This window comes from Ylistrum balloti, unplaced genomic scaffold (assembly GCF_031769215.1).
Source record: "Ylistrum balloti isolate Yb309-2 unplaced genomic scaffold, AGI_CSIRO_Ybal_v1 Utg369908, whole genome shotgun sequence".
NCBI lineage: Eukaryota > Metazoa > Mollusca > Bivalvia > Pectinida > Pectinidae > Ylistrum > Ylistrum balloti.
Window position 1 is genome coordinate 397,147 of NW_026782032.1, and position 17,964 is coordinate 415,110.

The 17,964-nt window shown below is 35.6% G+C and overlaps 1 protein-coding gene across 1 annotated transcript in view; it reads left to right on the forward strand.

Annotated features, from left to right (window-relative positions):
• The window catches only part of LOC132546718 (sodium- and chloride-dependent transporter XTRP3A-like), a 48,459-nt gene that overhangs the window by 7,069 nt on the left and 23,426 nt on the right, over positions 1 to 17,964 (forward strand). The window contains exons 2-3 of the mRNA XM_060210436.1: positions 5,639 to 6,111; positions 6,934 to 7,044. Of these exons, the coding sequence (XP_060066419.1) occupies positions 5,639 to 6,111; positions 6,934 to 7,044 (584 nt within the window). The remainder of the gene's footprint in view (positions 1 to 5,638; positions 6,112 to 6,933; positions 7,045 to 17,964) is intronic.

Consider the following 17,964-nt stretch of genomic DNA (forward strand, 5'->3'; position numbering starts at 1 on the left):
AGCTGAAACCAATATATTACACACAGTTGTTCAATCAGGACTTAGTATCTATTCCAAGCGGATTGTTAAAAGTACATGATGGGGTCAACACGTTCTTGGAGATATTACTGTCAGAATTTTATTTTAATTATAAAATGTCCAATAACAAATGTGGCTATGGATATTTTGTCAACAGTTATAATTTTGGCTTCCTTTACAGTCCACTCACAATTAAGAGTGTAGAACTATTTACAGGTAAAAAAATAAGAAAAACAGCAATGATGATTAAAAAGACGATGTATCCTTAGAATTATTTTAAAATGCTTTTGATAGTCTTTTGTCCTGTCATCAATACCAAGAACGCGGCGCTTTCAAACAGTGCTAAATTCTTTTTCTCTTTCCCATGAATCGAAGGTTTGTAAAGAGTATATTGTAGTAAGTATATATATATTCGTCAAAAGTATTGACAAAAGTCTCAATACATACAGAATGAAAGAGTGGAATCCCCTAAATTTGCATAATGGAAGGATCGGGTAATAGTGTAGTTACCTCCCTTTACATCCTCACCATCACCTGCTGAACCCAGATATTTTGTCCCTGACACACGGGTTAGATATTATAGTCAATTGGCAAGGAGCTTTTTGACATAAGGTCTTTGTTTTATATATCCTGGTTTAAGAGGTTGGCTTTTCAGATGAATGGTTATATGCAGTCGCTTGAGACAAGCTACTCCGGAGGTGACGAAATCGGCTATGTCTTGATCGATAGTGTACAAAGAAACCTGGCAACACTACTACTTGTCAGAGAGATTGGTATGATATCATGTTTCCGATGTCCTAAAGCTAGGTCACATGCTGGAAAAACAAAGCTTTCATTCAGCGCAAATGTTTGAAGCTTAACAGAAGTCGCCGTATTTTTTTGTCATGACCATTAACATAATCTTTTCATTAAGTCATGGTCACAACAACCAACGATTAAATGGAAAAAAAAAGAGAAAACCCCCACAAAAATACATAGGATATCTTTAACCGTAACATTGATTATTTTCTCATCTTTAAAGACCGGATTTTTTACAAATCAATAATTTTGAATTCACCGGGTGCTGGCTATTACATGGAAGCGATAGTTTGCGAGGTACGGCGATGAATCTTTTTATTGTCGTGTTTGTTGTGTTCTTAATTGGGAAATTAATGTGGATGACGTCACAATGGCTTTGCGATACCGTATCAACGAAAAAATAGAAATTAGCTCATCGTGCCGTTCAAAACTGTTTTCCAAAAATCGTTCGCCTATCATTTAAGAAAAAATATCACAACGTTGTCAAAAAAGTTAACCGTGTTCCGTCCCCGATTTGCCTGTGTGAATATCAGACTTGAATCGGAAGAACAAGATGGCTGCTGGGGGTAGGGTTGGGGGTTTAGTCATAGAAATAACTGCAAGAACCGCTAGTTTTAGGTTTTGAAAACGATCTCAAGAAAGTTGTTTTTGCCAATATTTCTGAGATAGAAACAGAAGAAAACTTAACACTCACAAAGAAGTATGAATGAAAGTCATTTGAAATTGAAAACCAAGACCTTTCTTGTATCTCACGGACTTCGGTGTCAATTTTTGATACACGAACAGATATACTTTCATTCATGAATAGCCGATGGCAGTGGAACTTTGTGTATTTACCACTGTCCAGATGTGCTTTGGCACATACGAATCGAGTCCATGTGCTAAGACACCGGATCCAACAAGTAAACAATGCACACGCCACGTTACATCTATAAGTGTGTCTGACGTAAATCGACCACGTGTTTATCGCTTTTCGTTCTTCAGGGAGACAGTTATACTTTACATTACTTTTAGTTTTTTTATGTACAGTTACAATGTTTGGCTTTCTCTAATCAATGTCTGTAAATCGGAACTACCGAGTACCTTTACGAAGCTGAGACGCACTTCGACGTTCAACCGTTCTCTGTGAGGTTGTTTACCTAATTAATTATTCGCTAATTAGAGGAGATGCACGTTTTGACCAATATAGCTTTATTTTAAATGATTACATAATATTCTACCTCCTATTTACATTTTGTTTACAGTTCAAAAGATACAAAGTTATTTACATCACATATGTCCTTATGTACAAGGCGCGCGCCTCTCCGTCCGCAGCTTTCGGTCCTTAGTCACATACAACTCAACGACCGCACACCACGAAACGGTTTAATTTCAATAATTACTTTTTAAAATTTCCTAATAATCAACTAACTGTCAACTTTTATAGAATCAAGTCACATTACTTTCTTAAGAATTACACATCAAATCTTAAAATACAGAAATATATCTCACCTCACTGGACACTCTTAATTTACAAAACTGACCCGCTCAGACACTGCTCTGTTATAATTATCAGACAATTAATTTTGATCACTGAACATGACATCTTTCTCTATGCCTTGAATATTTTCTCCCTTATTCTCAAATTTTTAAATTTTTTACATGTACGTATAGTGTCCGGTGATGATTTCATTGAGTTTATCCAGCTAATCGCTCCTTGTCCTTTATTGTTCTAGCACATGGAATCGATCGCTAAAATTAATTTAAATCTATATTAAAAGAATATCATCCATGGCTATATTACCCTGAACTCAATTTTTAGTGTTTTCTGTTTTTGTCCGATTAAAAATGCTCGTTACATATATATTTTATTAGCATTTGGTGTTTAACTTGACACGAACGCTGTATGCGTCTAGTAACAATTCATGCGCAGTAACGCCGCGGTATTAGCATTTATCTGCAATTCTACCGCTCAAGCCATAAATTGTGTTCCATATCCCTGTGGACACCCAAAACAAATTTGGACTCGCTAGAGCCAGACTGAGAACTAGCATTCCAAACCAGTCATATTGTTGCACTTCATTCGAATTCGGGAACAGGCTGTTTGATAAACCCGGGTGGAACGAAATTTGCCGGAAGTCGGTCTCAAAATTAGACATGGTTTTATCACGAATGTCGAAGTGTGACGTCAATAATGGAGACGGTCGGTCTAACGCCATTAATTTCGTGATGTTTTTACAATTCTGGATAATAAGTACATGCTTTACATTTCCTTCATAAATCAACTTCTAAACTCAAACATGGACGTCACAAAAATCTCGAAGTAAAAATAGTGTCTGTGTTATAAATTGATCTGTGGACGGCATTACGGGGGACAAAACAAACACCTAACATCCGGCACTGGAGTAGATCACGGCTTGTTACGTGTTTGAATTCAATGGCGTTGGACTTATCGAATATAGGATATTACGTATTTAATGCGTACTCCACTTTCACTTTGTGTACACTATCGTGGTATTTGTATAGCACACACGTGGCTTCCGTTGTAGCCATAGGGCGGCCGTTCTGCAGTGTTGTTGTTGTACCTTAGCGTGCCTCTTGGCCCGACAAACACGTGCTGTTTGTATGGTTGCCAGTTTCTTCAGAAAATTTGATGTAGCCTTTTACCGTGGTCATATTTGCTCTATCTTCTTATTCATCATCCATTAGTATTCTACAAGAACCACAACAAAACTCGTTATTGTAAACGTCAATCTGGGTTTAAAGTATAGTCAATGATGAAACTAAACGTCATTAATTTTTAGATAGATTGTCATTAACAAGTAGATAGTGAAGGTCATTATGTAGGGAACAGAGATGGTAATTAGGTAGGGGACAGTGAAGGTAATTAGGTAGGGGACAGAGGTCATTGGGTAGGGGGCAGAGGTCATTAGGTAGGAGACAGAGTTCATAGGGTAGGAGATAGAGGTCATTAGGTAGGAGACAGAGGTCATTAGACAAGAAACAGGGGTCATAAGGTAGGTGAATGTGAAGGTAATTAGGTAGGAAACAGAGGTCATTAGGTAGGAAACAGAGATCATTAGGTAGGAGACAGTGGTCATTAGGTAGGAGACAGTGGTCATTAGGCAGGAGACAGAGGTCATTAGGTAGGAGACAGAGGTCATTAGACAAGAGACAGGGGTCATAAGGTAGGTGAATGTGAAGGTCATTAGGTAGGAAACAGAGGTCATTAGGTAGGAAACAGAGATCATTAGGTAGGAGACAGTGGTCATTAGGTAGGAGACAGTGGTCATTAGGTAGGAGACCATGAATGTCATTTGCTAGAAGACAGAATTTATTTGGTAGGAGACTGGGGTCATTAGGTAGGAGAAAGAGGTCATTTGGTAGGAGAAAGTGAAGGTCATAAGGTAAAAGACAGGTCATTAGGTAGAAGAAAATGAAGGTCATTGGGTGAGAGAAAGTGAAGGTCATTAGATGGGAGACAATGAAGGTCATTAGGTAGGAGACAATGAAAGTAAATTGGTAGGAGGGTTGAGAAGGTCATTACGGTGGAGATAGTGAAGGTCATAAGTGAAGGTCATTAGATAGGTGACACTGAAGGTCATTAGGCATAAGACAGAGGTCATGTATTAGGAGACAGAGGTCATTAGTAGGAGAAAATAATGGTCAGGAGATAGGAGACAGGATAGTGAAGGTCATTAGATATGTGACATTGAAGGTCATAAGGTAGGAGACAAATAAAGTAACATGAGAGGAGATTGGGAAGGTCAAATGAAGGCCATCAGGTAGGAGACAGTGAAGGTAATTAGACAGGAGACAGTGAAGGTCATTAGGTAAGAGAAAGTGAAGTAATGATCATTTGGCACAAGGCATGGAAGTGAAGGTCATGTGATAGGAGACATTGAAGGTTATAAGATTGGGACAGTGAAGGTCATTAAGCTAGAGTCAGTAAAGGTCATTTGAAGGTCATAGGGTATGAGACCGTGAAGATCCTTGGACAGGAAATAGTGAAGGTCATTTGATAGACAGGGAAGATCAAGTGAGGATCATTAGGTAGGAGAAAGTGAAGGTTAAGTGATGGTCATTGGGTTGAAGAGATATATGGGAATCAGGTAGAAGAAAGTGAAGGCCATTAAGTGGGAGACATTGCATGCATCATTTGAAGGTCATTAGGTATGACGCTGAAGGTCATTCGGAAGGAAACAATGGATGAAGGTCATTAGAAGATCATGGAGTAGGAGAGAATGGAGGTCATTGTTTAGGAGACATTGAAGGTCATTAGTTTATTTAAGTTGGAGACATTGATCTTTATTATGTAGGAGGTAAAAATCAATGTCTCAGAAAGGAGGCTGAAGGTCATAAGGATGGAAGCAATGAAGGTCATTTGATATTATAATAAATTGTTACAAGACCAAATGAGTTCAATAAATGTGATTACCCAGGGCTTTTTACTTTAGGCTCTTTGGGGCTGTTTATGGGCCAGAAAATGTCCTTCCCGATAACGAAAAAACTTCTTCTCAAAGTAAGATAAAATGACTCTTTCCCAAATGAGAGGAGAAAACCCTGAAATAATTGAAAGACTGAGGGTTGATGTAACCCTCAGATGTCTTAAACCATGAAACAGTCATAAAAAGCTTTCTTGAAACTGAATTGTGCAAGCGTGATATTTATATTATGGAAAACTCAAGATTTTGTTTCAAGCTTTTGTTTATTCACCGTTTTTAAACTTTGACCTTTGGTTTCCAGGAAATACAATCACATCTATGCTATTGTATTGTTTTATTTTGTTTTTTGCATAAGATTTCGCAAACATTTTTACTTATTTTTTTAACATTGTTTTCAGGAGCATTCCTCATTCCATACCTCATCATGCTGTTTGTGGAAGGCATGCCACTGCTGTACCTGGAGTTTGCCTCAGGACAGCACTTCCGTATGGGCAGCATGGGCACTTGGAACAAGGTGCACCCTTTCCTGGGAGGTGTGGGTATCGCCAGTGCCGTGACTTCGTTCATGGTTGGTGTGTATTACAATGCCATCATCATGTGGTGTTTCTACTACATATTCCACTCCTTCCAGAGCCCGCTCCCCTGGGCGACCTGTCCTACGGTCCTTAAGGAGGGCACCAATATATCCATCCCTGTTGAGGAGTGTGACATATCAGGACCTACATCCTATTTCTGGTACCGAAATGCTCTCGATATTTCTGGCAGTATTGAGGAGTCCGATGGAATTAAGTGGAAGATGCTGCTCTGTCTGATATTTGCCTGGCTCATCATTTATGCCTGCATTTGGAAGGGAATCAAGTCTTCTGGCAAGGTATTTTACCCAATATCACAAGAAAGGTAGGAAGGTTGTCTAATAGAAACAATTTGGCCCAGTGATGGAGAAATCCTACGAATCCTGTATTAGTATTGGACATATAAAGTATGGATTTGAATTAAATATTTGATATTTATCTGTCATTTTCAATTTTTTCTCTTTTCAATTCTGATTACCTATCTTCAAAAAATTAATTTCAGTAGGGAGGTATGATTTTTTGTTAATACTTCACATTAAAGTGTGTCTCGATTGTAAATATATATACACCAACCTTGTTGTCTGATATATTTGGAGAATGTTGTATACTAAAATATGGTTATCACTTGTGTGCATATAGTGGAATCTGTCTAAGTCGGACACCTGGGATCGAATAATTTGGCTGGTTTGTAGAGGGTTCCAGATTGTAGAGGGTCTATTGTTATAATATTGTTGGAATTGGGACTTATTTTTCTGGATTAGGCAGATATCTGGATTGCATAGTTATAAGTTTATTACAGAGTTGTGACCCTTGATTTATATTTGATACTGAAGTTTAGGGCATTTTCTTGTCAATCTCAGGACTCTCGATCTGCCAGATTTGGGGCCGAATATTCCCAATGCAAAATAGTATCTTTTTTTCCCAATTTAGACCCCAAGTTTTTCCAATTCTAAGGAAAACACCATTATTTTTCCCAATTCAAAGGGCCCCGGGTCCCAGTCCCAAAATGGGGTGTGAGAGCCCTGAATCTAAACCTGACACAGGTATAATAGGCTCTCTTCTTGAAGATGTAAACAAGTTTCCTGTGAATATGTTTGGTTATCTGTTGTTTGTTGTTGTAGGTGGTATATGTGACGGCCACATTTCCCTACGTCGTTCTCCTCATCTTCTTTGGACGTGGCATTACACTTAAAGGTGCTACAGATGGACTCATACATATGCTCAGCCCTAAGGTAAGATCTTGGCACCATGACAACCTGTTTTACCTGAACAATTACACAAACCCAAGGCCGTTACCATTATCATCTGAATAGCATCAGTTCATCTGGAAATTGTCCGCAATGATGATGTGAAAAGGGCACTGATGGACGGAAGTGTTCAAGTTCAACTATTTTAAACAGAATTTATGTACAGGATTTGTTTGTATGCTGGCTTTAATGCCAGGTAAAGGGCCAGGGTTATTTCAAGGCAGGAACTTGTTGTAGTGGGAAACTACTTCACTGAACAGTATGTGGAAGGTTCACCATATGATATCCAGAGCAATTAAGTTTATTAGATATTGATGCAAATTTGCTAAATGGTTTGTTATCTCAAGTTTCTGAAAAAACACAAATACCCTGTATAGAAATCAAAAGCAAACCAGAACTCTTGATGTTCATGCAACATTGATAAGTTTGAGGAAATGGCCGACAGAAGGTACAGGATGCAGTTGTATGAAACCATGTTAAGATTTCTAAAAGTTTGCAAGGTTAATTGGACATAACATATTCATATCTAGCAAAACATTTTCATTAGTTTTAAAAATTACGTGAATATTGTGTCGCTTAGTATACCAGGTAATAGAATGACATCAACTCATGAAGCAGTGAAGAACACTAGATAGTGCTAGAGGGGGTGTTAGCCTTGCTTCACAACAAATATGTTCAGGGTCAGTGATCCACACACCAAGAATTATTTGTCTAGGAAGATGGTGTGATACATTTTTCATCTCTAAACAGTAAACAATTTGTAAAATGTCTGCCATTCTGGTAAGTACATTTACAATTTGTCTAAAACTTGTAAATGTGCTTTGTCACTGAATCTAGTGTTGTACATCTAATTAATGTGTTCCCTAGATTATCAAACCTTGGAACATGGTTGTTTTGAAAACAAAAAATAGTTAAATAAGAAAAATTACATGTATATCAGAGTTTTTGTTGTCTAAACAATTATAAAATAAAAGATTTTTTTTTAGAAATTATATAAAAAAAAGACAGTAAAATTACGTTACAATTATTAAACCTAATTTTCCCATTCCAAATATATAATTTTGTGTTAATATTGTGGAATTATTAAATAAATGTTGTTTTAACAAAACTAAATGACAATTTTGTATTATTCAAATTTATTATACTTGAACTTGAAGAGTGCTTTTGTATTTTGATCTAAGATTACATAAATGAATACTCACACATTTTAAATCTTTCATGTGATAAGTATTTGATAAGATAAGTCAATTATAGTAGAAATACAGGTTAGATATGTTGTAACTTGTCAGACAGAGCTAGGTAGTTTACTTACAGTCATTACCAATGTTAAAATCACATGCAAAAACTTGTCAAAATTTTAATAATCAAAGCTTTTAAATTTTATGATGAAAACTTTCTGCAATAAAATATTTATTTACCTAGATCTAATGAGTATTCAAATCTCCCTAAAATTAGAGCGGTCTCTTCGATCTGTGAGGTGGTTAAACGGGTCGGTGATTCTAGGTTTTGTTTTTGTTTTTTTTGTTATTACAGATCGAAATATGCACTTATATCTAAAAAATTTACAAAACCAGAAGCTTGCTTACACTATTTTATGATAGCATAATAAACAATTTTTAACAAACATTCCATTTTCATTAGAATCGTGTCAAACGTACATTATTGTAAGCTCAATGCATTGTCGCTTCAACCATGGACTAATTTAAAGTTTAATATAATTCCAGCTATAAATCTGTGAATCGTTTGAGTATGTCCTTTGATATGATTTATGAAAATGCATGCATATTACATTAAGGGTAAGTTAATATGTTAATGGACACTCATATGTACCTGACATGTTTATCAACATTTTTCAATAGTAGTTGACATCTCGGATACAGGACATACCAGCCTATATCACTACTGGGCGTGTAATTCATTATGTTTGTAGTCCCCATCACATATTTTCCATGTAATAAATCTCAACAGTTGTAATTCTTTTTTTAAAAGTGCTGTACCCTTAATAAACTTGAAGTGTTATACAATAGTTGATGATACTGGCGTGACAGATGGGGAATTCTCTACACTTTTCACATATATAGATACCGTCAGAAGAGATTAGTCTTTACCTTATAAGGTATAGAAATATATTGATTCTATTATACCAGGACGACAGCTGGTAAACAAAACAATGATGATGTATGACTTCATGAAACTCGTATTTAAATTAATGTGACAGAAATAGCTGTTATTTTTGTCAGATTTACACGGGGATTGTTGTAGGATAATTGATTTTTTTCATGAGTTCGTTAAAATAATGGAAAGTTAGACAAGGAAAATCTCCAATTGGAGAAATTTGTGGAGAACTGGCATACTGTTAAGTTCATATGTGTGTTGAGGTGTTAAATGACTTAAATTAGTGATGACAGAATGAGATGGTGTTTATTTAAAATCACATCAAGGTATCTTACAAGCAGAAACATACCATGGATTTAATTTGAAATTAAAGGCTTTTAACAAGTATATTACTGGTTAAGCAATCTCAGTTGATTTGTCATGTCTAGGAAGAAATTGCCAGTAATTTGAAAACATGACGATCATAGATAATTCTTTTGCTTCATCCCTGTACATGTATTTCTCTGTAATTCATTAGTAAAATCAGGAGACTATTATGTTCATTAAATCCACAGATAGCATCATCTGTAACACAGGATTTATTTAGCTGACCAGTGTAAGTAAACATGACAAGTCCTACATAGCTGACCAGTGTAAGTAAACATGACAAGTCCTACATAGCTGACCAGTGTAAGTAAACATGACAAGTCCTACATAGCTGACCAGTGTAAGTAAACATGACAAGTCCTACATAGCTGACCAGTGTAAGTAAACATGACAAGTCCTACATAGCTGACCAATGTAAGTAAACATGACAATCCTACATAGCTGACCAGTGTAAGTAAACATGACATACATGTTCTACATAGCTGATCTGCTGCTGATGCTGGTAGCAATGTTTTGGTTACTTAGCAGTATCATCTCTATCCTAATACATGTGTTAACATATCCTGGCATCATCTAAACTGTGGCACCTACCAAGTCATTTTCTCTCACCCATCACTGACATAACACACCATTACACATCACTGACATATCAATATTGTCTCTCACCCATCACTGACATAACAATATTGTCTCTCACCCATCACTGACATAACAATATTGTCTCTCACCCATCACTGACATAACAATATTGTCTCTCACCCATCACTGATATAACAATATTGTCTCTCACCCATCACTGACATAACAATATTGTCTCTCACCCATCACTGACATATCAATATTGTCTCTCACCCATCACTGACATAACAATATTGTCTCTCACCCATCACTGACATAACAATATTGTCTCTCACCCATCACTGACATAACAATATTGTCTCACCCATCACTGACATATTGTCTCTCAGCCATCACTGACATAACAATATTGTCTCTCACCCATCACTGACATAATACACCATTACACATCACTGACATATCAATATTGTCTCTCACCCATCACTGACATAACAATATTGTCTCTCACCCATCACTGACATAACAATATTGTCTCTCACCCATCACTGATATAACAATATTGTCTCTAACCCATCACATATATAACAATATTGTCTCTCACCCATCACTGACAGAACAATATTGTCTCTCACCCATCACTGACATAACAATATTGTCTCTCACCCATCACTGACATAACAATATTGTCTCTAACCCATCACATATATAACAATATTGTCTCTCACCCATCACTGACAGAACAATATTGTCTCTCACCCATCACTGACATAACAATATTGTCTCTCACCCATCACTGACATAACAATATTGTCTCTCACCCATCACTGACATAATACACCATTACACATCACTGACATATCAATATTGTCTCTCACCCATCACTGACATAACACACCATTACACATCACTGACATAACAATATTGTCTCTCACCCATCACTGACATAACACACCATTACACATCACTGACATATCAATATTGTCTCTCACCCATCACAGACATAACAATATTGTCTCTCACCCATTACTGACATAACAATATTGTCTCTCACCCATCACTGACATAACACACCATTACACATCACTGACATAACAATATTGTCTCTCACCCATCACTGACATAACACACCATTACACATCACTGACATATCAATATTGTCTCTCACCCATCACAGACATAACAATATTGTCTCTCACCCATTACTGACATAACAATATTGTCTCTCACCCATCACTGACATAACACACCATTACACATCACTGACATAACAATATTGTCTTTCACCCATCACAGACATAACAATATTGCCTCTCACCCATCACTGACATAACAATATTGTCTTTCACCCACCCATCACTGACATAACAATATTGTCTCTCACCCATCACTGACATAACAATATTGTCTCTCACCCATCACTGACATATCAATATTGTCTCTCACCCATCACTGACATAACAATATTGTCTCTCACCCATCACTGACATAACAATATTGTCTCTCACCCATCACTGACATAACAATATTGTCTCACCCATCACTGACATATTGTCTCTCAGCCATCACTGACATAACAATATTGTCTCTCACCCATCACTGACATAATACACCATTACACATCACTGACATATCAATATTGTCTCTCACCCATCACTGACATAACAATATTGTCTCTCACCCATCACTGACATAACAATATTGTCTCTCACCCATCACTGATATAACAATATTGTCTCTAACCCATCACATATATAACAATATTGTCTCTCACCCATCACTGACAGAACAATATTGTCTCTCACCCATCACTGACATAACAATATTGTCTCTCACCCATCACTGACATAACAATATTGTCTCTAACCCATCACATATATAACAATATTGTCTCTCACCCATCACTGACAGAACAATATTGTCTCTCACCCATCACTGACATAACAATATTGTCTCTCACCCATCACTGACATAACAATATTGTCTCTCACCCATCACTGACATAATACACCATTACACATCACTGACATATCAATATTGTCTCTCACCCATCACTGACATAACACACCATTACACATCACTGACATAACAATATTGTCTCTCACCCATCACTGACATAACACACCATTACACATCACTGACATATCAATATTGTCTCTCACCCATCACAGACATAACAATATTGTCTCTCACCCATTACTGACATAACAATATTGTCTCTCACCCATCACTGACATAACACACCATTACACATCACTGACATAACAATATTGTCTCTCACCCATCACTGACATAACACACCATTACACATCACTGACATATCAATATTGTCTCTCACCCATCACAGACATAACAATATTGTCTCTCACCCATTACTGACATAACAATATTGTCTCTCACCCATCACTGACATAACACACCATTACACATCACTGACATAACAATATTGTCTTTCACCCATCACAGACATAACAATATTGCCTCTCACCCATCACTGACATAACAATATTGTCTTTCACCCACCCATCACTGACATAACAATATTGTCTCTCACCTATCATTGACAATGTTTTACCCTGTCTGATACTAAGATGATGAAATTGTCTCTCTCTCACTAGTTGGAAAAAAATTTATGCTGTCTCTAAGATAATATTTTCGTTTATGATTCATCGTAAATAAAGTATTTTCGATATTCCTTTACATATATAAAGTTTTTAGTTTATTTAAAGGTTACAGTAAATACATTAACACGTCAGCTCCAATGTAGATATGCGTTTCATATATTTCTTAGGAAAATATATATGTCTTTTCTCTTCCAATTAATTCTTAGAGTGTATTGATATGATAATTAATGATGTATCATCAGTGATGAGACAGAGGGTAAAGCGTTACCATGGCAGTGCCAGAACTCTGTTGTTTCCAGTGAGCCAGGCTGTAGTAGTATGCATGTGTGAGATGTTGACAGGTCCACTGAGAATCAGGGCAGCAGATAAATCTCTGTTTTCCTGACATTTACAGACGCGTGTGCAGACAACATGATACAAGTCATAAGAAGACTAACTCACCACCCCCTGTCGGTGCTAAGGGCAAACCTACCATTAGAATATGTTCAGGAAGTCTAGATAAATTTGTCTATTTAGCATAAAATCTTTTTTTAAAAAAAAGCTTTACATCTTAAAGTTCAATGCTTGCTGGTTCTTTAGATCTTGTACTGGAAATTGGTGCAAAAAGGTCACTGAAATTCAGTTGTGAATTGCAAGGGTTTTAAATTACTCTTAAATTGATTTGATACCTACTGCTGCAGTGTCTGTTGTTTGATGCAGCAGTTTAACTTAGTGTTGGCCCAATGTTTTCTTAGAGTATCTGTAGACACAATGTGATAATTGCCAAATTTTGAATATGTAAGATTTAATGATACTGACCTTTTATTTATAAAGAAAATTCTTAAAAAATTCAGCTTTGAAAAATTCAGAAAAAAATTTTTAAACTCTGTTTCCTGATGATGTTACGTTTTGACCTTGGTGATAATTATACGGTCTTGACTTGATATTTTATTAAAAAAAAAAAAAGACGCAAAGTTGAGCATGTGAAAGAGCACAATATATAGACATATACAGCATTTCTGTCATGGAATTTTAAACTGGGGAGGTTTTATGTTTATTGGGAAAATAAAATTTCGAAAGTTTACATAACATTTTGACAAAACTTGCAGTACAATTGTCTAGGGTGACGGGGTCAGGGGTTATACCTACTGTTTATGGTATATATGGGGCAACAACAACAATGAAAATGTCAATTTCTATTGTCTAATAGAATTGTTTGCTTACTTGAAAACCTGTGAAATTCCCCTACACACTACGAGTGTGTAATGGTTGGCCATGTGTATTCCATCATATATTCATTTCAAGATCGGGGATGGTCAGGTAATTTTTCTGTCGCTGAAAAATTTTGATATAGATAAGTCATAATGAAAACATCACAAATTCCTACCTCTGCTTTGTCATTTGCACTAATATATGTGATATTAAGAAGATCAAATGGCATGCATCCTGGATTAGGATTGGATGGGCACACATTTTTGTCAGCAGAAATTTTTTTTTTTTGTATTATGTCCCAACAACTCTCTTTTTTTTTGGTTTTAATATTACTCTTATACATTTTGTATAATCATTCCAGCTGTGAATTTGACAGATAACCACAGATTACATGAGACAGCAGACCAATCCTCAAAAAATGTAACTAAAACAGGATGTACAGTAATGTTATGGTGAATTTACCGATAGAATCCTTGTTTACTTCATGGCAATTATAGAAGTAAACTTCAAGGTCTTATTTATGGGCATAGTCCTGAAAGTGTTTGTGAATACAAATGATTAAGGCCCTCAATTGAGTTATTCAACTGTGATTTGAAGTGCCGTATTACGTTAGACCTCTTAATTGATTTCAGCGTATTATTCTCGCAAATAATGACCACTAGGCAAAATTCAGAGGGGGCACACTCAGTGTGAGCCTCCCCTCTCTGGATTCACCTATCATCAACACCTAAATGTTATATGAAGACCCTGCTGTACTTGTATAAAGGTACAGGTCTGCGTTCTGTGTTTACCAGAATTTCATGGAATAATCATACTGCCTTGTCTGTAGACTAAGTGTATAAAACAGCCATGTATAATTAACATAGACATTGTCACAGAAAACTGTTAAACTTGTCACTGCACCGGGCCTGTTTAAATTTATTGTATGAATTCATCTCGTCCACTATAGTAGGATACATATTAAACAAGTATCTTGTGAATTTTGATTAAGATACCAGACATTCTTTAATGCCTTGCAAATTAAAAACACGTCTCCTGCTAAGTTTGGTAAGCATGTCTGATGTACAGGTATTGTTTTTATTCCACAGACACAATGAAGAATTTCTTTGTATTATGATATTCATTCAAAGTCAGGAACTGTTTGTCATTTTAACAAATTTTCTCTTTCTGATGAAAAATTTTGATTAAAACGTTTACTGGTGATATTTTTAGAAACTTTCATTAATTAAAAGTTCACTTTTTATGTTTATAGAGCTTTCTCTTGTGATATTTTTAGAAATTTAATCGTTGATATTTATAGAAACATGACAAATACTGCAGCTATAGTGTCCTTTTACTAGAGATATTTCATTTTGAAAGTTAGTGAGAAATATAAATCACTCCATACTTTATATTCCATCAAAAGAATTTCCAGCAAAGAAGAAATCACAATATTTCTTGAATGCATATAACTTGTGAACATGCATTATACAGTAAAATTTACATCACTTCAAACAAAAGTAGACAAATAATTATAAACTGTTATACAAAAACATAGCCTTAAAATCAAATCACCAGACCTTCATTCAACACTTCTAAACATTAACATTAAAACACCAGGCTGGATCCATTTGCATGTAAGTTACACATGGACCTGTGTTTTGAGGTTTAGTGGTGTTAAAGAGCGGGGGTCGGGTGTTGTATCAGCCTGACCCAGCTAAATACCTCCAGTCAGTTACTGGTCAGGAAGATGACCACTTACTGTGACATTGTGTACGGTCAGTTGATGAAGGTGATAGGAAGGTCAAACTTCCTTACAGATTTATAGTATTGCAAGTCATCTTCTGAACCAGTTGCGTAGTTTTAAAGTTTATTTGATGGAGTTAAATATGACTCATTCTACAGGCCATGGTAATGATTAATATTCATATATGTGCAAATCAGAAATAGAAATATGTCTACCGCACCTGGTTAGGTAGATTATAAACACCTATTGAAAAAAACATCCCAGCCCAAACATTCAAATGGGATAAACCATTATCATAAAATATTTATAAAATACCGCCCTTTAGCCAGGTAGCATACCAGTTACAAAACATTTCCTTCTTTTCTAGGTGATTAAGTGTCAATACATGTTTTTTGTATTACAACAATAATTTTAAGTTATTCCCTTCAAAATGAAGAAAGGGTGAAAGAGTGAAGTTTTTTTTTTCCAATTTGATGCTGTTTTGTTTAAAGGAACCAAATAAAAGGATGTGAAGAAGGATAAGTAAGTTAAGTTTGCTTGGACATGTAGATATTCAAATTGCCCTATGTCCATGGTCCTTGGTCAGTTGGTCCATCATCGATCCTTAATTCTTGTTATTTTGTATCTTGAGAAGTTCTGCATGGATCTTTGTCAAAGTTCATTTGTTGGTTTTCCTTGGTCCGTTCTTGTACCCTATGTTAAAATTGATAAGAAAAAATGGTAGCCAGGCAGCCATTTTGGATTCTGACAATAAAAGATTGATATCATTATTTCTTGAAAAGTACTGGATGGATCTTTCTCTGTAGTTTATCCTTGGTCCCTTCATATACCGTTTTGGTATTTAGAATGATCAGAAAAACAAAATGGCTGACAGGTGGCCATCTTAGATTTAGACGATGAAAGTTTTTTTTTTTTTTTAATTTCTTAAGAAATACTGAATTAATTGTTTTAAAATTCCCTAAGTAGACTCCTCTTGGTCTGTATATACCTGGTATGTACTTTTAATTCTAAGACTGATCAGAAAGAAAAAAAATAGCCAATAGAGAGCCATGTTTGATTTGACAGTGAAAGATTGTTTTTTGCATAATTCAGAACAAAACCAAAGGAAACAATAAAAAAAGGTCAAACTTTTAAAGAATAGATAAAGAACAAACAATGGTGGGCACCAAAATCCCTGTTGGATCTCTTGTTAGTATTAAAGTCAGATATCGCAGTTTTGTATTTTACAATAAGTTTACAATATTGATAAAAGGAGATACTGTTCAATAATTTTTTTGATATCAGTAGCGATATTAAATCTATTTTTGTTATCAGTTTTGGTATGTTTAGAAATTGCATGTATAACATCAGTCATAATAGCACCATGTAGAAATAGGCAAAGCAGATGGTAATATGGAAAATTTGACAAATTGTATGTGTCAAGAAAATGGCTTCAAATGCGTAATGGAAAATAACAGTACTGAATAGTTAACAGCTGAGAAATATGTCTACTTAAGATACATTTGTTATTTTACCTATCCTAGTGTGAAACTAACCCCCCCCCTCTACCTCTATGTTTTTTTGTTTAATCAAGTATTGAAGAATTATTAAGCAAAGTGATAAAATTTACAAAAAATGAAAAAAATTGTCCATTAAAAGAAAGCATATTAATGACGATTTTAATTAATACCATGTGCGCAGTAGTATATCTTACTTGGTTACCACAAAGTTTATTTTCCGTTCTTAATTACAGGTGAAAACATAGGATGAATGACAATTAATACCCAGTACTGTCAGAACTTTGATTTAAAGTCGTTTGTCTAACTGGAACTGAAATGGTCACCTGTGTGGATGACCTTAACTGTTTGGGTTTTAGGTATACTGTATGTAGTGATACAGCTTGTTTTGACAGATGACTGTGGTATGGACATGGAAGCTAAAACCAAACAGTTATACATGTGCATTAGTTTATATACCAAAGTTGACAGACCAGATTCCTAGTGCACCATTCACTGAATCGTCGATAAAGTTTTTACTGGACTTCAGGGTCAGTGATATCCTGGTTTGGACAAATTCGCAGGAATTAAATCATGCATGACTCGATACATTCGTATTCAAGGATGTGACTTAATTATAATGTCCCACATTTTGTTGTTACGTGTGTGCCTTACGATTATGATGACTAGACTGTAAAATATGATATAACAGGCCAATTATTGGTTAGGTATTTATTCAGTTTTAAGGAGCATTAATAAAGCATTTAATTAAAATATTTTTAAAGTTCTCTTTGTATTAACAGACAATGTAAAACTACCGTTGTATCATATA